Raw genomic sequence first — 20749 nt, 5'->3', positions numbered from 1 at the left:
ATCCACCTGCCTCTTCCTCACTTTTTAATCCTCTGGGATTAAAAAAGTGCACCATATCTGGCAGAATGATAAATTTTTAAACTTAAAAAAAAATTCCGAGCCAGGCGGTGGTGGCACACACCTTTAATCCAGCACTTGGGAGGCAGAGGCAGGCAGATCTCTGTGAATTCGAGGCCAGCCTGGTCTACAAGAGCTAGTTCCAGGACAGGCTCCAGAGCCACAGAGAAACCCTGTCTCGAAAAACCAAAAAGAAAAAGAAAAAAAAAATCTGTTGGGAGCTGGAGAGATGACTCAGAGGTTAAGAGCACTGGTTGCTCTTCCAGAAGTCCTGAGTTTTGTTCCCAGCAACTACATGGTGCCTTACAACTGCCTATAAGGAGATCTGGAGCCCTCTTCTGGTGTGCATAAATACACACAAACAAAATACTGTATACATAATAAATAAATAAATCTTTTCTTAAAATTGACTTTAAAAAATTCTGTTGGGCCAGGCAGTGGTGATGCACACCTTTAATCCTAGTTCCTGGACAGCTAGGGCTGTTATACAGAGAAACCCTGTCTTTAAAAACAAACAAACAAAAAAAAGAAAACAAAAAAATTCTTTTGGGTCTAAAGGGATGATTCATTCAATAGTTAAGGGTGCTCAATGTTCCTGCAGAAGACCCAAGTTCAGTTCCCCCTCACAACTGGTCTGTAACCCCAGTTCCAGGGGACTCAATACCCTCTTCTTACCTCCTTGAGCTACACACATGCATACATACATACACACACAGAGAGGGGGGGGGCACATACATGGGCACAGACACACACAAAGCAAAAGTTTATATATATATATATATATATATATATATATATATATATATATATATTTTAAATGTTATTACCAACCTCCACTATCTTTGGGGACAGTGGTTCTCAACTTTCCTAACGCTGTGACCCTTTAATACAGTTCCTCATGTAGTGGTGACCTGACCCCTAATCATAAAATTATTTCATTGCTACTTCATAACTGTCATTTTGCTACTGTTATGAATCACAATGTGAATCTCTTCTAGGCAGGATATCTGACAGGTGACCCCCAAAGAGGTCACGATGCACAGGTTGAGAACCATTGTTTTGGGGGATCTTGAACTCCATCAGTATTCGTTAGTAAACAGAGCTGTGGCAAAGCCAAGGGCAGAGTTCCTAATTCTAGGCAGCCGAATGATGCTCAGGTGCCTTTGGGAACTCAACTCCATCCAATACTGCTGTCAGCTTGGTAACAATGTTCATGATGACTCACAAGTTAAAAGTAAGGTTTGGGAAGCCAGGCGGTGGTGGCACACGCCTTTCACCCTCGCACTCCGGAGGCAGAGGCAGGTGGATCTCTGAGTTCGAGGCCAGCCTGGTCTACAGAGTAAGTTCCAGGACAGGGAGAGCTATTTAGCGAGATCCTATCTCAACAAACAAACAAAAAGTAAAGTTTGGGGCTGGGTGTGTACTCAGTTGGCTGTGTTTGCCTAGCATGCTCAAGGCCTCTGGGTTCACTCCAGCACAACACATGCCAGGCACATACATGCAGTATGAAAGCACCTGTAATACAAACACTTGGGAAGTAGAGGCAAGAGGATACCAAGTTCAAGGTCATCCTTAGATGAACTTGATGCCAGGCTGGAATACACAAGACCTATATATATATATATATATATATATATATATATATATATATATATATATATATAAAGGATTAAATAAATAAATAAATAAATAAATAAAATTTGATGCCAAAAACATCCTGGCATGGTTACACATGTCTATAATCTCAGCACTCTGAGAGCTAAGGCAGGAGCATTTGCAAGTTCAAGGTTCCTGGAATGTGCAGTCAGTTTGGGAACTTAGAAAGATCCCCATCTATAAACAGATACTAATAAAAAATGAAAAAATAATAAGATCAACTTATTTTAAAATTTTTTATTACATTTATTGTGTGTATGTGCATGTACACATGTGCAGAAGCACGCGTGTGGAGGGGTCAGAGGACAAGTAGCAGGGGTCCCGGGGATCCAATCAAGTCCTCAGGCTTGCCAGCAATCGCCCTTACCCACTGAGCCATCTTGCCAGTCCATCATGAACTTATTAAAAAGGGAGCACCTGGAGAGACGTCTTAGTGGGCAAAGTGCTTGCTACTCAAGCATGAGGATCAGAATTCAGATCTCTCATATCCAAGGAAATGCCGGGCAGGCAGGTACAGCAGCCAGTCCTTAATCCCTGCACTCCACAGGCAGACTCGGGGGATCCCTGAAGCAAGCTAGAGTAGCCAAATCTGCAAGCTCTGGCTTTAGATGAGAGCCCCTGCCTTAATATATTAGATGGAGAGTGAGCAAGAACACCCCAAATCAACCTCTGGCCTCCACACACAGAAACACACATACATGCAAAAATGCATACACACATCCACACTACACACACATATACGAGCCCCCCACACACACCCTACCCCACCTCTCCATCACCCCTCCCTTCAACAAACACACAAAAGAGAGAGAGGCTCTGGAAAGCTGTTCATCCCTCAGGAATGTGACAGAGATCACCACGCAAACTGTCCCCGGACCCCGGCCTCTGCTCATAGTGCCCTGAGCTGGTCTAAGCACCCAGGGATGGGCTTGCACTACAGCCCTTGCTCAGACCTGTGGTGTGGGCTTCCCAGAACACAGTGAGGAGGCCAGACTTAGGTGAGAGAGTCGGAGTCGGGGGACATACCTGAAGACCAGCTGGCTGGAAGGTCCCTCAGCAGCCGCATGCTACAAGTGGGAGACGCCCAGGAGCAGCTGTAAAGGTGGGGTGAGGCGGGGGCTCCAGAACCATTCGCTACATGGACCTCCTGGGCCTCACTAACATGACCCCCATCTATCCTCACACATTGGAGGAGGGCCAGAGGGACCATAGACAAAGCCCATACCAGCCCCCAGACATAGCCAAGGATCCGTGTGAAAAACAACCAAAAGCATTTATAAGCAGGAATTCTGCCCAGCATACAATGCAAACACTCCTAGCGCATCGTGTTGGGATCCACATAAGCACTGGTGGGCGCTGAGGCAACACCCAGAAATAGTCCTTCCATCCATGCTTTTGTGGCCAGGGAAGCCCGAGGTCATTCCAGGACTGGCCACCAGGGGACAGACATGTTCCGTTCCACAGCCTCTTCAGTCTGACGCCGTTCAGAGACCTAACCAGAAGGTCTTAGGAGTATGTCTTGATTCCAGAGTGCTGAGTTTTTTGAGTATCCATGGTAACGAATCTCCAATCGTTTAACTACCAACTTCATATCCAGTGGAATCTGTGACCATGGAATCCAAGCACCTGAGACTGAACTTGCCTCTTAAGGAGTCTCCTGACCCCTTTCCTTCCTTGATCTGGGCATGCTAGGGAAGCGCCTTGATGGGGAAATGGGTTAAGAGTCCTTTGGCAAAATCACTGGCTTCAGCTGCTTCCGGATGGGCTGTTCACCTGATGCCATGAGCTGTTCCACAACACAGACACGCACTCAGGGTCACAGTAGGTACAGTACCAAGCATTGGGGAGTTAGAGGGAGTGGTCCAGGCTGAGGTAGGAGGAGGCAGGTGGCTGCAGGGGCCTGGGACCTCTACAGTCCCTGAGAGTCCCTGAAAGGAAGGCATAGCCTTGGAAGGGCTCATTAGAAGGAAGGGGGAGGAGGGGGGAGCTGGAGCCCTCTGTGTGCCCACTGAAGTGAAGGTCAGAGGCAGAGGATGCAAACCAGCTGCTTGCTGCACGTACTTACTTTCTACCTGTAGAACTGGAGATCGAACCCAGGGCATGCCAAGAGCCCACTCTGCCACTGAGTTACAACCCCAGCACCTTGAAGCAGAGGAACCCTGCCTGTCAGGGCCTCTGTGCATCTGATTCTTGCATCAGAAGGATTGTGGTGGGTTTGGAGGAGGTACTTCCCAAGCAAGAGTCTAGCACTAACCTCAAGGGCCCCTGTGCCCTATGAGACCACCACTTCCTTCTTCCTGCTGGGACCGCTCTGCAGTGCCAGGGTTCAGGCTGAAGAGCTGTGCTCTCCTTTCTCCAAGCCTATGGATGAGGATGTTAGCTCCTTGGGAGGGAAAGACGCTGGAGCCTCTCAGAAGCCAGAATCAGGCCACAGCCCAGGAGAGTCAGAGGTCACAGAAGAGCTAGGACTTGCTGGGACTGCCCCATGGAACACCAAAGCAGGAGTTTCCCACCACTCTGGCTGCCTCAATCCTCACTTGACCGGCAAGAGAGGCTGTAGAGGCTGCTAAAGGAAATGGTCCCAGAGAGAGTCATGAAGTTTTGGGGGTTGAGGGTCTAAAGGATTGGGAGTCCATTTACAGGGCGTTGCCCCTGCAGGGGTCAGGCCACTTTGTCTGTGACCTGGTCACACCACCCTTGTTGATTCGGCTTCATGCCCACATCGGGCACACCAAGGGGCCAGGGCTTCTCATGGCTCAGCGGTGTCTCTGGGGTCTCCCACTGGGACTGAGAAGGACACTCCTCCTGGGAGAAGGGAACCTGCTCATCCTTCGGGGATCCTGAGGGGTCGGCATCTGGGTCCCCCACTGTGGTGCTGGTTTGGGAAGAACACTGTGAGCTGTGGTCAGAGCTACTACAGACGTTCACGATGCAGGTGACATTGACATGGGTCCCGTGGCTGCCGTGGGAACAATCTGTGAAGCACAAGATGGGGAGGTAATGAGTCTGAGGGTCCTGGAGTGGGGATGTCTTTACAGTCTGCTTCTTGTCCCAGAGGTAGGTTAAGATTGCGGGAGAGAGCCGGGCCGTGGTGGCACATGCCCTCAATCCCAGCATTCAGCACTCGGGAGGCAGAGGCAGGCGGATCTCTATAAGGCCAGCCTGGTCTACAAGAGCTAGTTCCAGGACAGGCTCCAAAGCTACAGAGAAACCCTGTCTTGAAAAACCTAAAAAACAAAAACAAACAAACCTATGCTATCCACAGGGCCATTTGTAGGATGGGCAAGTCAGATGATTCTATTCTCCAATTGGCTAAATCGGATGGAATTGTCTCAAAGAACTTTTGTTGTTGTTGTTTTGTTGTTGTTGTTATTGTTTTGGTTTTTCAAGACAAGGTTTCTCTATAGGTTTCTCTATAGCTTTTGGATCCTGTCCTGGAACTAATTCTTGTAGCCCAGGCTGGCCTTGAATTTACAGAGATCCGCCTGCCTCTGCCTCCCAAGTGCTGGGATTAAAGGTGTGCGCCACCACTATCTGGCTCTCAAAGAACTTTTGACCAGAAGAGACTGGGAAATATTTGTCATAAATAAAAGGAAGAAGGAGGAGGAGGTGAAGGAGAAGAGGAGGAGGAGGGGGGAGGAGGAGGAAGAAAAGGAATAAGAAGGAGGAGAAGGAAGAAGAAGAAGAAGAAGAAGAAGAAGAAGAAGAAGAAGAAGAAGAAGAAGAAATTTTATATACGTATTTTTAAAGGCTGCAATAAGTAAGTGTTGGCCACTGATTTATCTCGAGGCACCATAGCTCTTGGAGACACTGAGTAAGAATAACCAGGACTCCATCCATGCATCCACCTAAGAAATCTGCATTTAGGTTGAAAACGCCTTGCACTTTTTCTCCATCTCCAATCACCCTTCTGCTCAGTCAGTCCCCAGTGCCACAACCCACCCTGCTCAGACCTGGAGCCTAGGGCAATGTCTATGTTGTGTTCCACAACCAGTCTACCAACTAAGTAACCGAGCTTCCTTGCCTGCTCTGTGCCAGCCACGCAGGCTTTCATCCACTCTTCTGAACTGCGTGACTAGCCTGTGTCCCGATCCTGGCTCCTGCCCCGTCCTCTCCACTTTTCCAAAGCTGGCCCTTTGAAGCTGGGAGTCACCTCCTTTGTTGGTCTCTGACAGAGCCTCTGAAGCCTTACATAAATGGCACCCACTCTCTCTACCCTCCTGACGTTCCAGCATCTCACACGGGTCTTCCAAGCGCATTTAGCTCCCTGCTACTCCTTGCGTACATTAGACCTCAGGGCTTTGGCATGTGCTGTTCCCTCAGGCTGGACAGCTCCTGTTGATCACAGGCCCTCCCTCCTGCCACTCAGGTGTAGTTCAAAGTCTAGTTTCTCCGATAAGCCTATCTGTCCTCCCGGCTCTGGACACAGTTGATTCCTTCCCTGTCCATCACCCTGTGTCCCTCCCCACATCCCAGACCTGGAATCAAGGGGCATAGGGACTTTCTAACAGTTCATGTTGTGTTCCTAGTAACTTAACAGGAACAAGTACTAAATGGACCAAAATCAGTCTAAGTACATTTTGATTTTGGTGATAGTGGTTTTTTTTTGGGGGGGGGAGTTATTTTTGTTTTGTTGTTTTGATTTCCAAGACAGGGTTTCTCTGTGTATCCCTGGCTGTCTTCTAGTTCTATAGACCAGGCTAGCCTCAAACTCACAGAGATCTGTCTGCCTCTGCCTCCCAAGTGCTGGGATTAAAGGTGTGTGCCACCACCACCCGGCAATGATAGTGTTTTAAGCGAACTGACCATCGACATTTAAACTTCAGGGGTTAGTATTTTGAAGCTCTAGGCTTGGAGGCAGAGTTCAGTGGGAAAGGCTTACCTACCATACACAAGGAGTTTGATCCCTGCACTGGGATAGACAGACGCAGACGCCACTGACAGAACAGATGTCAGGGTCAGTGCCCCCATTTTCCTGCCTGGCCCCTCTGAGCATCTAAGTTTCCTAAGTTGGTGAGGAATAGATGCCAGACTAGCAGGGGGTAACAAGAGGGGCTTGCCACACAACAGTTCCCCCAAATGTATGTCAGTTGCTGCTGCTACTGCTGCTGAGTCCCCACAACCTGCCAGGGCCAATGGCTGGCTATTCAGCCTGGCTCCCGACTCCTAGAAGCTGGAGCACAGGGAAGCTTAGGTGAGAATGGAGCCAGCCAACCACTCTGCTCAGAGAAACCTTAAATATACCAGAGAGAGGAAGAGCTAAAATCAAGGGACCACCAAGAAATCTCTATCCTGGGCCTCCACAGCACCCAAATGTCATGTAATGTCACCATGGCCTTTGCGTGTTATGTCAAGACATTGTGGTGGTCATGTAAAGTTACCACGGCCTTTGCGGGTTATGACTTGTGGTGGTGGGTGGGCACAGCTCTGGGGTTGACGGGTTCCCATAGTAGAGAGAGGTGTCAGAGGGAGGGAGGGAGGGAGGGAGGGAGGGAGGGAGGGAGGAAGGAGAGAGCAAAGCAATGGAGAGGTCAGGGAGTCAGGGTACAGGACGTCTAGGATAAGAAAGAGGAGGGGGCAGAGATCAGAGGAGAAAGGATGGGTAGACATCCTCAGGGGCCGAGGAAAAAGCCACAGTGACACACAATGGGAGAAGGGGAAACCAAGAAAGATGAATTCACGTTTCTATGTGAGTACATGTATTCACTGAGCAAACATTGAGAGCCATCTGCTCCGTCCAGGGCAGGCCCAGAGAATCCTCAGATTGTACCGAGAGACCCTGACAACCTCACATACTGCTGAGGGTGGGGACTCCAGTGGTGAAAAAAAAAAAGGCATGAGTGCTTCTGTGGGTAGGCAAGGGGCAGGGGTGCTGCAGGCCAGGAAGGTTACAGGGCACAACAGTTGGTGGAGCAGCAGAATGTGGGTGTCAGAGGAGGCCATGTGTGGGAGGCAGCTGTGGCCGCAGGCTGTCAGTTCCCTGTCAGGTGCCAACGTGGCCACAATGCTACAGTCGCTCATCAACATGCCGAGGAGGTTCATGGCTCATCACCAGATAAGGAAACAGGATCAAGGGATTAAGGAGCCTGCTTGGATTCTCATGGTCCCAGGAAAGTTGGGCAGCTCTGGGTGAATAACCAAATCCACGTTCATGTTTACTTCTGTTGTTCCACCGGCCAGTGTTGCTGCGGGTGGGGGTAGGGGAACAAAGATCAGTAGACCTGACCTTTCCACTGCAAAACAAAGGAAGTCCCAGGGTTCTGGAGAACCCCACCAGGGACTCGCTCCAGTCACTAGAGATAGCGATGGTGTCGCTGTCCTAGATTATAGGGTATGATGCAGACCATGTAAATGCAACAGGTCCCCACACTGTGCTTCTGGCCCAAAGTGACTCGCCCTCAGTGAGCTATAGTGAGTAGAACCTCTGAAGAATAGGGCTGGAGAGATGGCCCAGCAGTTAAGAGCATTTGGTCTTGCAGAGGAGTTGGGTTAGATTCCTAGCACCCAACAGGTTCACTGTCATCTGTAACTCCAGTTCCAGGGGAATGCAGTAGGATCTCCACCCAGGGCAGGTGGCGGCTCAGAACCACAGCTACCAACCATCACGGTTGCCAGGTGTGTTAAAGACATTTTCCTCTCGGGTTATCTTCAACGGGTAGGTGTGGGGGGGGGGTCACTTGTCTGCACAGAGCGGAAGGGGGCCAATTGGTTCCTGCCTCTTACCTGAACTCCTGGAGCCCGCACAGGCCTCCTGAGTCCCTTGGGCCTCCTCTGTGGCCGTTGCCTGAGGCTGGCTCCTAGGTGTCGCCCTCCTGTCCCCAGCGCTGGCTGAGCTCTCCAGGGAGCTTCTGCTGGAACTGGGTGCTGTGGTTAAGAGGTGTTGCTGCTCCAGGCCAGTCGTACCCCGGGAATTCTCATCGGGCAGGTGAAGCTAGGAGGAAGAGGGAGACTATTAATCCCCCTGCTGGGGTCTAGCCCGCCTGTCGCCCCCCATCACCCAGCCTGTCACCCCCAACACCCACACTCCACAGTTTACACATTTCTGCCCACACTATACGTTGTCTTCACACACTCAGTCCACACGAGGAAACAGAAAAATTGACTTTCCGAAGGCTGTCCATCATGGTGGGGAGATGTCCCCAGCCTGGTAGTTAAGAGTTGAATTCTGGATCCAGACCACATGAATCTAAGTTCATAACACTATCACTCACTGGCTGTGTGATCTTGAAAGAGTTACCTAACCTCTCTGGGCCTCCATGGTTTTTCTGTGTAAAGGAACAATTGTAGCTCATGTCCTTGGGTCGTTGTGAAAACTAAACAGTTGAGGATTTCAAGGACAGTTGTGCTGTAAACCCCTGCACAGGACAGAACTGGACAGAAACACCGGCAGTGGTGGCGCACACCTTTAATCCCAGCACTCGGGAGGCAGAGGCAGGGGACTCTGTGAGTTCGAGACCAGCCTGGTCTACAGAGCTAGTTCCAAACAGGCTCCAAAGCTACTCAGAGAAACCCTGTTTCAAAAAACCAAGAAATAAAGAAGAAAGAATTTGGCAGAAGTACCACTCACTGGGTGGCAAAGCCTGCCAGCCAGGAATGACCTTCATGCTTTTACATATTTTTAAATAGTTTCAATTAAAAAAGAAAAAAAGGATAGCAATATTTCTCTTTTTAAAAAAGTTTCAGTTGTATACATTTCTGAGTGTGAGTAGGCACACACGCGTGCATAAGTCTTTGGCGGACAGAAAGGGGCATTGGATCCCCTGGAGCTGGAGCTCCAGGTGGTTGTGAGCCACCGATGTGGGTGTTGGGAACTGACCCCATGTTCTCTGCAGGAACAGAAGGGACTAGAGACTATGCACAGGGCTCCTATTCAGTCGCCAGCACCACACATGCAGTGTGGGGTGGGGTATGTCTGTAATCCCTGCACTGATGGAGTGGGGAGACTGAGGCAGGGGCATCAGAAAGTCAAAGCCATCCTCAGTTAGTGTTCAAGGCCAATAGGGGCTACATGAGTGCCTGTCTAAAATAACAAAATCCCCCAAACCTAAAGTATGAGTTTCAGTGCTCATAAATAAACAAGTTTGGTGCAACCGAGCCACCGTCACTGTTTCATTAGAACAGGCGGGACTAAGTAGCTGTCCCAGGGGTCGGGCTTGGCCCTCAAAGCGTAACACCTTTACCCTCTGTTCCTTCCGTCGGATGAATCAGCACAGATCAGGGAGCCCTTTCCCCCAGGCCACTCACAGGGCTCCTCACTGGCCTGTCTCAGCTCCCCCTTCCCACGGTTCACCCAGAGGATGTTCTGTGGCTTCCCTGTGGCTTCTTACAGAATGATAACGGCAAGACTGTACGTGACCTGAGTACCGAGTGCCGAGTACCTGGGTCACAGCTACCTCAGTTCCTTCAGAAGCTCAGTCTAGCCTAGCACCACCCTGGCTCTGCAGATGCGGAAACTCGATTTCTTGCCCGAGGTCATGATTAGGATACAGTGCAGTCAGCTAAAACTCACCGTGCCTTTTCTGGGTGACTAGGTTTCAGCTCTAGAGGCTTAAGACAAAATCCCTTTTCACAGCAACCTGTGTGGAGGTTCTGGAAATACCATTCCAAGGGCACTGTCTGTCCACACCAGCTGGAAAAGCAGCCAGGCCAGGGCTGGGACCTCCCCCCGACCTTCCTTCAGAGGGAGGCACAGTGCCAGGTGTAGTCTGTACAAAAGCAATAGTTTGGCTATCCTTCCTGAGGCTGGTGCTCTCTAGAGAGTCACTGACTGACATGGTCTGGGGGCCCTGTCCACTTCTGCTATGGCTTCCTAGATGCCCATGTGTGTCCTGTAGCCTTGATTCCTGCCCAGTCCACAGCTTCTGACTCGGGACTGGAAGGATACCGTACAAGCTGTCTCCACGAGGCCAAAAAAGTCCATAGACGGTGAATCCTTCTCGGAATGGCATTGGCTGATGGGCACAGCAAGAGAACCCAGGCCAGCACGTGGGAATAATACATGCTGCATCCTCCTGCCTCCCCTCGAGTCCTGCCAGCCAGGTACCCCGGTCTGGAAGGGATGGAAGGCCTTTTGGATTCACAGTCTGACCCTGGGCCCAGCCTTACCCTGTAGCCCTGCAGAGGCATTCATAAATGTCAGTCACCAGCTCTTGAGAAGGAACTTTTCTAGCTGGCCCTCCCCATCTCTGCCTGTGGCTAGAGTCAAGCAGAGAAAAAAAAACCCAAAGGTCACAGTCACCTCCCTGCTCAGAGCCACAAGCTGCAAGCACAGACACCATCACAGTCCTGTGACTCAGGCTGGGAACCCACTGAGTGAGCAGCAAGGACCTCAGTTTACCTGACACTGCCTACATTTCTGGGCCTGAGCCTGTTATGCAGAGCTGGGACTGGCAGAGGCATGGCTGGTTCCTGTAGGCTTCGGAGCTAAGGGTGTCTCTACGTGTAAGGCCACGTGGGCATGCCTGAGAGAGGCCCCGTAACTGCATGCTAAGTAATAGAGATCCATTCCTAGGTTGGTGTTCCAAGCCACGCCCCTTAGCTGTGCCACCTCAGGACAGTTACTTAAGAGTGTCGGGGCCATCTGTCCCGAGACTGTGGAGTTGGGGCCAGTACTCACACAGGCTGGGAGAGTCTGTAAGACTTCAGCACACTGCTGGCATGAGCTCAGTACGGACAATGCTAAACAGGAGGCCATGGGCACAACTCGGGGCAGCGGGGATGAAGTCACACTCTGCTGTTCTAAAGAACCCTCCTTTTCCAGCCCTCGGAGGAGGGGCTGAGTCACTCACTGCTGCTCCTGCCTGATGGTCTCACGCTAGCACAGATAACACTGCCACTGGGCTCCCAAGAAGGCTCTGAGGCAGGAGGCTGGGAGGGCACAGGGCTGGACAAAGGATGGCATCTAGACTCTCCAACTCCTGGTGACCAACCTTGGAGAACAGGCCCTGCTGGGATAGGCCTGTGTGAGACCACTTTGGAGGTGTCTGCCAAACCCACCTGCTCAAGGGTTTGAGCCCCAGGACATACCACAGACCTAACTCTTAGCCCTTCAAGAGTGACAGTATCTCTTATGTCACGTTTCCTCTGCTATAGAATGAGGAGTGGGGGTGCCCTACTCATGGGGACCAGTGAGGAGCTGGGCACAGTTCAGGGAAAGAGCCTGGCTATGACTAGCCAGGGAAGACCTGGCCTGTTTCTTCTCAGTGGAAATGTAGCTAGACATTGGCTGGCTCTGATGGAGCATTTAAAACTCCTGATCTTCCAGCCTCTACCTGTGCCAGCTATCGGGATTACAGGCATGCACCACCATACCCATCCATCCAATGCTGCTTGTATCATTGCCCAGCACCCTAGAAAAGGAACTGGAGGAGGAGGAGGCGGATGATGACGACAACAACCACAGAGGGATACTCACCACCTTGGCTTCTCTTTGCAGGCAGGAGGGTTTCTCTACAAAGAAGAGAGGGGGACAAGTCAGGAGTAGGGCTTCTTCAGGACGTCAATCCTAACAGACACAGCGTGGCTGGGGTGGAGCTGGTGGTGCCGGCACAGCCCAGGGAGTAGCTGCCTGCCAGGTAATGCCCACAGAGGAGCTCATCCTGCCCTTAGCAACCCCCGCCCCCGCAAATGCCCCTCCTGTCCTCGGGCCCAGCCTGTGCTGTAGCCTTGCTTCAACCACACTCCACCCACAGAGATCCAGGCCAGATCACAGAATCCTAGAGACCCCAGGTTTCCTGTAAAGAAATCCTGAACTTCAATTCCCTGAGATATCGACATTACCTTCTAGTGGCCAGGTTAGAGGATGTACCTTCTTCCCCTGACTCTACGCTCCTAGGGAACTGCAGTCTCCTGATCCATTTGAGTCTGTGATAGTATAGAGCTCTGTAGCAGCCCCTCCCCCGTCTGGGCACCCAGGAAAGCAGTGAGGGGAGCAGGGAGTCTGGAAGCAGGAAGGAAGCAGAGCCTTACTTTTCTTCTGCACCAGGATGAAGCAGTTCACCAGCCCTAACACCAGCAGGCCCAGAGCTGTCACCCCAACGATCAGACCTAGGAAGAAGGCAGGGTACTCAGAAACAAGGGTTCTAGGTGACTGGGGCTGAGGCTGAGATCCACAAGTCCAGCCTGAGGTCTTCAAATTCAGGGGCAAACCGAAGATAAACATCCGTGAAGCACATGCAGCCAGAGGGCCATAGTCGGGGGCTTCCCTCCGGCTTGGTGCCATGCTAACCCCAGGAGGGCAGCCAGAAACACTGCCAGTCCATAGTCTTGTAAGCCAAATGGGTTCATCAGAACCAGCAACCAGAACTTAGGTTCACATTCATCCCACCCAGGGATTCCCTATGACAACATCAGGTTTTTGGAGGCCCAACTCCTCCACACCTGGATCTGCTCTGAAGGACAGAGCCCAGGCTCCCAGGTTCACCCACAGGGAACCTTCGAGAAGCAAGAAAGGAGGAGAGAAGGCAGGAGAGAAAGTGCCTCTTTTATACTTTATTTTATTTTTTGCTGGGGACTTAACCCCAAGCTAGTCAAGCACTCTCCAATGGGCCGCATCCTTGGCTCTTTATTAAAAGTATGTTTATTTTGAGACAGGGTCTTACCAATTGGAAGAGAGATGCCACCCGTGGTACCAGATTCACTTTTAAGGGGGGTCTCTTTTGTCTCAAAGAGAGAGACAGTGGGTGGAGTTTGGCTATGCTCTGACTCTGGCTCCTGGGGTTGGGATCTTGTCGGCGCTGGCTGAGATATACTGATTGCGCGTGGGACGGTGCTCAGAGCTGGGGACTCGGGTGCACAGACTGCATCTGCACTTGCATTTCCAGGAATGGCAAGGATGTTACATCTGAGGAAGTAAGTATTTGGTCAGGAACTCCCAGAGGACAGTGAGCCAGGTTGGAGGACAAGGATGTCAACAATCAAGTACTGAGTATGCGTCAGCCTTCTTAGCAGTACCCCCTCCCACGCCCACACACTTCCACCCAGTCACCCTATCCCGCCTTGCCTCCTCCACGTCAGGCTCCTGCTCAAATCATCCATTGTTTGACCCAGAATCTAGTCCCGGAGACAACGGGTGACCAGCTGTCCTCTATCCGGGGCCCCAGCCACCCAGGGGTCACCCTCCCTGCTCTTTGAACACTCACCTGCGGTGAGGCTTGCACACGTCTGTGGATGAAGTGGTGTCAGAGAATGTCCCCGGGGCACAGGCCCTGCACACCACGTTTTCATTTGCAGCTCCTTGGAGAGAAAATCCAGACCTTGTCACCAACATGAATACTTCATGCAACCAGGTGGGGAGTGTCCTAGCACTGGGGCCACAGCTGTGTCTGCACACACACATATATACATCCATGTACACACATGCCCATCCATGTACACAGACCTGTTACAGGGTTACCTTCCTACCCTGTCTGATTTCCTACCAACTTAGGGCTTAGTGTGACTCATGCCTGGATCTGTCAGACCCTAATGTCAGAAGGTGCTTAACCAGGCAAACAGGTTAGACCCTAATGTCAGCAGGTGCTTAACCAGGGTGCTGGTTAGACCCTAATGTCAGCAAGTACTTAACCAGCTGTGCAGGTTAGACCCTAATGTCAGCAGGTGCTTAACCAGGGTGCTAGTTAGACCCTAATGTTAGCAGGTGCTTAACCAGCGTGCTGGTTAGACCCTAACGTCAGCAGGTGCTTAACCAGGGTGCTGGTTAGACCCTAATGTCAGCAGGTGCTTAACCGGGGTGCTGGTTAGACCCTAACGTCAGCAGGTGCTTAACCAGGGTGCTGGTTAGACCCTAATGTTAGCAGGTGCTTAACCAGCGTGCTGGTTAGACCCTAACGTCAGCAGGTGCTTAACCAGGGTGCTGGTTAGACCCTAATGTCAGCAGGTGCTTAACCGGGGTGCTGGTTAGACCCTAATGTCAGCAGGTGCCTAACCAGGGTGCTGGTTAGACCCTAATGTCAGCAGGTGCTTAACCAGGGTGCTGGTTAGACCCTAATGTCAGCAGGTGCCTAACCAGGGTGCTTAACCAGCACCTAACAGATGACCTGGCAGCCACTGGGCCGGTTCTTAGGTGAGGCTGAGGGGTTGATGCCTGTGACATCTCAGGAATGTTCATATGAAAAAAGAAGGGGGTCCTTACTCGCACTGGCCACGCCGAAGCCGGGACCACACTTGCTCAGCCTCATGCACTGCCGACAGCTGTCAGCTTTCCCTGGCAAGGCGCAATACATGTCGGTTTTGCAGGTGCACACTAGGTTCTGCTGTTTCGTGCAGTTGCGGGTCACCACCTGGTCTGGAGGAGGGAAGGACAGCCAAGGTCATTTCTCCCTCCACTCACCTGCTCTGCCTTCCCTGACAGAGCTGGTAGGTCCCTCAGCATCGGCCTACAATGTCCCTGGGGCCATTGTCTGGACTCCCAGCTCCACCAGTATGAACACACGCCCCTGCTCTCCTCGGTTCTATACCCTCAACCTGACATAGAGATGGCCCCTCCGCTCCCCCCACCGCAGAGATCAAAGGAAGATTTGGTGGGTTCTAGAAGGAAAATACCAGAATAACCAAGGCTACATAGAGAAACTCTGCCTCGAAAAAAACAAAAACAAACAAAAAATCTAAATTGAAAGCTGTGTCTGGGGACTCAGGCCTGTAAGCCCAGGAAGCTGAGGCAGGCAGTTTACAAGTTCAAAGCCAGCCTGAGCCACTGAGCAAGATCCTGTCTCAAAAGTAAAGGGCTCTGGGAGGATGTAGCCAGTGATGGAACACCACAGGCCCTATGCTCAATTCCCAAAACTGCAAAGAAAATGAAAGTTAGGGGCTGGAAAGATGGCTCATTGACTAAGAACACTGGCTGTTCTTGGGTTCAGTTCCCGGCACCCACGTGGTGTCTAACAAAGGTCTCTAACTCATTCCAGAAGATCTGATGCCCTGTTTTGGCCTTCATGGGCACTACATGCCAGCAAAAATACCCATACACATGCAGTAAAAATAAATAAATCTTTTTAAATTAAAGAAAAAAGGTCTGGGGATTGGCGTAGCTCAGTTAAAAAGTGATTGTATTACCTGCATGAAGCCCCAGGTTCCAACCCCATGAATACATACATGTGGTAAAGAGCTGTCCCCAGTCACTCAGGTCCCGGAAGATGAAAACAACTGGCCCATCCACCAGGTAACTCCATCCACCTTCCTAGGCTGGAGGGCTAGTGACCAGGGAAGATGCTGGGACCACCCGCTCAGGTCACTCACCACGGTCACAGCGAGAACCACAGCTCAGGCACTTGGGAAGACCGTTCCAGAGTTCGGTGTACGTGCCCGTCTCACAATCGGCACACACGGTGTCTGCGGTTTTGGTGCATAAGTATTTCACATGCTGGCCTGAGAAGACAAGGATTCCAGGGTTCAGAACCCTCGCCAGGAAGTTCCTTTGTTAAAGCATCAGTGCCTCCAGGGACTCATAACTCATCTGTCTGTTGGGCCCTCACCATCTCCACCTCTGAACTCACCTTCCTCTCTGCTCTCTCTGGGTGGCTGAAACACCACCACTAGGAAAAGCTACTGCCAGTCAATAACACTCTAGGAGGAATTGCTTTGCCAACGCCTGTCTTCTTGGTAGCTGCTTAAAACTCTCTACCCTGCTGTACGGACTGTAGGGAAGAGGTGGCAACAACAATGTAGATGTAGTACCCGGTAGCCTGTCAGAGCCAAGGGCACAGGATCCCTGAAGGTCTGGGGGACAGGAGAACGCCAAGGCAAACCTTTAATGTGTTTGTTTTTTCTTCTGAAGCCAGCTCCTCTCCCCTGTTCCTTTTCTGCCGACTTCACTGCTATTCTAAGCGTGTAACTTCTTTCTTTTCCCCATAACTAGAGTACGGACAAGATTTATTTATTTATTACATATACAACATTCCTTCCATGTGTGCCTGCAGGCCAGAAGAGGGTACCAGATCTCATTATAGATGGCTATGAGCCACCATGTGGTTGCTGGGAATTGAACTCAGGACCTCTGGAAGACCAATCAGTGCTCTTTTTTTTTTCCTCCTGTTTTAATATTTATTTATTTATTTATTTATTTATTTTGAATACAATGTTCTGTCTGTATGCCTGCAGGCCAGAAGAGGGCACCAGACCCCATTACAGATGGCTGTGAGCCACCATGTGGTTGCTGGGAATTGAACTCAGGACCTTTGGAAGAGCAGGCAGTGCTCTTAACCACTGAGCCATCTCTCCAGCCCCCAATCAGTGCTCTTAACCACTCTCTTAAGCCATCTCTCCAGCCCTGCTTGTAACTTCTTAAAGACACTCTGTTGGTCAATAGAAAAGCCGCTGTCCTCTGGGGTCTCTCAAAGTGACTGTGGAGGGTGACATGCACACATGCTCCTGTGTTCCTACCCACTGGGTTTCAAGCAAATGGCACAAAGCCTTCGGTAAATAAAATCTGAATCCGTCATGGTGACTCTGCTCATTTTGCTTAATCAAATGTATATTATTGTTGTTGTTAGTGTGTGTGTGTGTGTGGAGAGAGAGAAAGAGAGAGAGAGAGAGAGAGAGAGAGAGAGAGAGAGAGAGAGACCTGTTTTCTACTTCCACATTGGTTCAGGGCATCAAACTCAGGTCATGAGGCTTGCATAGTAAGTGCCTTTACACACTGAGCCGCCTCAGTCGCCCTCCTTCGTCATCCCCGTCTCCCATCACACTCTCTTACTCTGGACCACATATCCCAACTTCGAGGTTCCCTGAGCTCACTAAACAGGCTCTTACTTTGGGGCTTTCCACTCACTTCCTGGCCACTGTCTCTGCATGACTGTGTGGTTGGCTCTCATCCCTCTTGCAGGGCTCAGAGAGACCTACCTGGACCACTCAGCTTCACCTGGAGCACATATCCTTGCCTGTCTCTATCAGCCTTGTGGAGCCTTCTCTCCATCAGAGCACCCCCTGGCAGACAGCACCGCAGTCTCTCTTAGGCAATGTGTCTGTCCTCCATTAGAGAGCAACACGGGCTGGAGAGATGGCTCGGCAGCGAAGACCCCTGGATGCTCTTCCGGAGGACTGGCTAGAGCCTCAGCACCGCCCTGGTGACTAAGAACCATCGTGCTGCCAGTTCCGAGGATCTGTCGCTCTCTTTTGACCTCCAAGGGCACTGTATGAATGTGGTGCACAGACATACATGCAGGCAAAACACCCATACGTGTAAAATGGAAATAAATAAATCTTACTTTTAAAAAAAGAAATAAAGTAGACTCCACGAGGATGAGGAGCAGGAATATCCGCCCGGCATCCTGCTATAATCCCAGCAGATTGAACACACAGCAGGTGCATTACGAATACTATTCAAGTGAGGGCATAGACTTGATTGGCTACTCAGCACTGAGGGCCAGCTACTCACTGGGGCTAGGACTCAGATACGCCATCTATAAAATGGGCACACATTCATTCACTTGATAATTATGTACAGACACCTCTATGGGGCAGTCATGTGCTGGGACTTCCACAGGGACCAAGCTACAGTCTGTACCCCAGAGGAGCACACAGTGGGGCTAGGAGAAGTACCAGGCCACGATGGCAGTAAGGGGCAAGGAGACAGGATCTAAAATGTAGGTATGTATTATCCAAGAGGAGACATGGAGAAGCGTGCTGAGCAGAAGGGACATCATACGTAAAAGCCCAGGGCGAAATGATTAACGTATGCCCCTAGAAGCAGCCCAGTGAGAACTGAAGGCCCTCTTCCCCATGCCTGGACAAGCACTCCATCCATGGCACCACCGTCCAAACACCCGGCCTCTATCTGCCTCTCACCAGGCGGACACGCAGCACAGCACAACTGGGCATTCTTGTTGTAGTATTCCTTTGGCTTCTGGCACAGGTCCGCAGATTCTGATGCGTAGGGTGTCAAGGTGATCTGGAAGAGAGCAAGAGAGGTGGTCGTCAGCACAGTGACTCTGGGCTCCAGGACACCGGTCACCAGGCCTCACAGATGGGTTCTTGCTTTGGGGGAGGAGGAAGGCTTGCGAGAGTAGAGCCCTGGCCTCTTCCCTTACTGGCCTCCCTCTTCAGCAGGACACCCTGCCGTCTGCAGGTGGAGGGGCTGGGCCTTCCCTCTTGCCGGGCCGGTCCCAGTAGGGTTCGGAGAGACGGTGCAGTATCTGAAGACAGTGGCTTTGGTCACAGTGACGAGGTTCTCCACTCAAAGCTGTTCTCCTTCTAGGATGCCTGTCTGTCTGTCCCTCGGTCCTTCTGGTTGAGGTCTAGCTCTTCCCAGACACACCCCCTGACTACATTGTAGGCTCTCCCTCCTCTACATAGACGTGCCCCTTCCGACATTCATGTCATTGCTCTGACACGGCACCGCGTTGCCTTTTACTCACATCCGTGCATATGCACGCAGGGGTACCTACACATGCTCACATGCTGGCACCTATGACGCAGAGGGAAGAGCCAGGGGCCTTGTCACCGCTAGATCCAAGCTTCTGACACAGGCCATGGCAGAGCTGCCTCAGGAAGTCAATACAAGATGGAAAGCAACCTGTGTGCTTCCTCACACAGGTGCCGCAGTCCTGTGGGCTGGGACGGTCTGGACCAGTGAGAGGTCCTGGCCCTCCTCAGACGCCCCCTGCCAGGCCAATGGCCTCAGCATTGACTGACAAGCTTATACCTTGTCCTCAAACCAGGACCAACGCCCATACCTCTTGGCTGGCAACCGTGTGGCCCTGTGGCCACATCCTGCCGCCCCACCCTCTTGCCTGAGAACCTTCTCCCGTCACAAGAAGCCACACCTCAGGCTGTTTCCTGAAGAACTGAGCCCGAGGTAAGTGTATCGTTGCAATTCTCCAACAGCCAGCCAACACGGACTATGACCGCCGTACGGAAAGGAAATGGGATTATAAAGAGGGCTTATCAAACCTGCCTACAGTCCCAGAGCCAGTGACAGAGGTTTGAGCCTGGCTCCTGTCTGCCTCTCTTGCCCTGTTTTCAATGGCTGTGCCAAGTACCTCCACTGAGAAACCAGCAAAGTCAGGAATGATGGGGAGGAGGAGCTCAAGAGATGGCTCCATGGTTAAGAGCACTTGCAACTGTTGGAGAGGACCTGGATTCTGTTGCCAGCACCCATGTGGCTGCTCACAACTGCCTACAGCTCCAGTTCCAGGGGATCCGACTCTACCTCTGAGTCCTGCAGGCTCCTGTATGCGTGAGGTGCACACACACACACACACTCAGGGACATTTATATTTTTTGCTATTTTTTTATTAAATAAAAAACTATGAAAGGCGGACAGGTGGAGAGGAGAGGGAAGGAAAACAGCACCCATGTGGCACAGAACCAGTAGTGAGAAACACAAGGCCCTCTCGCACATCCCCAAGGGGGCTGGGAAGCAAGCACGCAGCAGCAGCAGCAGCAGCAGCTGTGGCCACTGTGCCTGTCCCAGTACCCTGGACGCCTGCCTGAGCTCCAGTCTTCCTTCCAAAAGACGGGATGGCAATCTGAGCCTTCAGGGACAAGCATGAGCTAGCCACTTCTGCAAGCATGTGACCTCATGAGGAAACACAGGAGTGGATCTCCAAGTGCGAAGAGGGTGTGCACACACACACCCATCATCCCTGAAGCTCCTGCTGACGTCACCTGAAAATGATTAGGGAATGGTTCTAGGTCAAAGTTGAGGGCTGGTTTATACTTTTTATTGTACCAACAGGCTCCCATCACCCGGTCAATAGGAGCTTAATAAACATTCATTGGACCAGTAACCGTGGCAAGTCCCCCTGCCTCCTCAAATAAAGGTGGAGTTAGAGGGGCAAGGTTTCACTTTCTTTTCTTTTTTTTTTTTCTTTTCCTTTTCCCCCAACCACTGAATTGTTTTTATCTGCATGCATTGCATTCTATTTCATTTTTCACTCATAGTGTATTTGGGAAATGTAACTTCACAACTGAACAATGCAATTGTTTAAATATCGCCTCCATTAGAAATTGCTCTTATGAAAATGGACTTGGAGCTGCATAGACGGCTCAGTGGTTAACAGTACTTGCTGCTTCTGTAGAGGACCCAGGCACATACCCA

The 20749-nt window shown here is 51.1% G+C and overlaps 1 protein-coding gene across 2 annotated transcripts in view; it reads right to left on the bottom strand.

The window, feature by feature from the left end:
- Positions 1-2961: 2961 nt before the first annotated feature.
- Positions 2962-20749, bottom strand: part of LOC121441827 (tumor necrosis factor receptor superfamily member 1B-like) — a 33017-nt gene continuing 15229 nt past the window's right edge. Inside the window, exons 2-10 of one of the 2 annotated variants that reach the window (XM_041643149.1) lie at positions 18496-18598; positions 15949-16077; positions 14846-14998; positions 13854-13947; positions 13314-13555; positions 12682-12759; positions 12128-12162; positions 8437-8644; positions 2962-4688 (exon numbers count right to left, since the gene is read on the bottom strand). In XM_041643149.1, coding sequence (XP_041499083.1) covers positions 4375-4688; positions 8437-8644; positions 12128-12162; positions 12682-12759; positions 13314-13555; positions 13854-13947; positions 14846-14998; positions 15949-16077; positions 18496-18598 — 1356 coding nt within the window. In that variant the 3' untranslated portion in view covers positions 2962-4374. Of the gene's footprint in view, positions 4689-7415; positions 7899-8436; positions 8645-12127; positions 12163-12681; positions 12760-13313; positions 13556-13853; positions 13948-14845; positions 14999-15948; positions 16078-18495; positions 18599-20749 lie in introns of those variants that run through there. The other variant, XM_041643150.1, reaches the window with a different exon arrangement.

The sequence above is a fragment of the Microtus oregoni genome, unplaced genomic scaffold (assembly GCF_018167655.1).
Source record: "Microtus oregoni isolate MIOR12 unplaced genomic scaffold, Mior012 000081F_ref0000091, whole genome shotgun sequence".
NCBI lineage: Eukaryota > Metazoa > Chordata > Mammalia > Rodentia > Cricetidae > Microtus > Microtus oregoni.
This window is presented reverse-complemented; position numbering and strand designations above follow the sequence as displayed.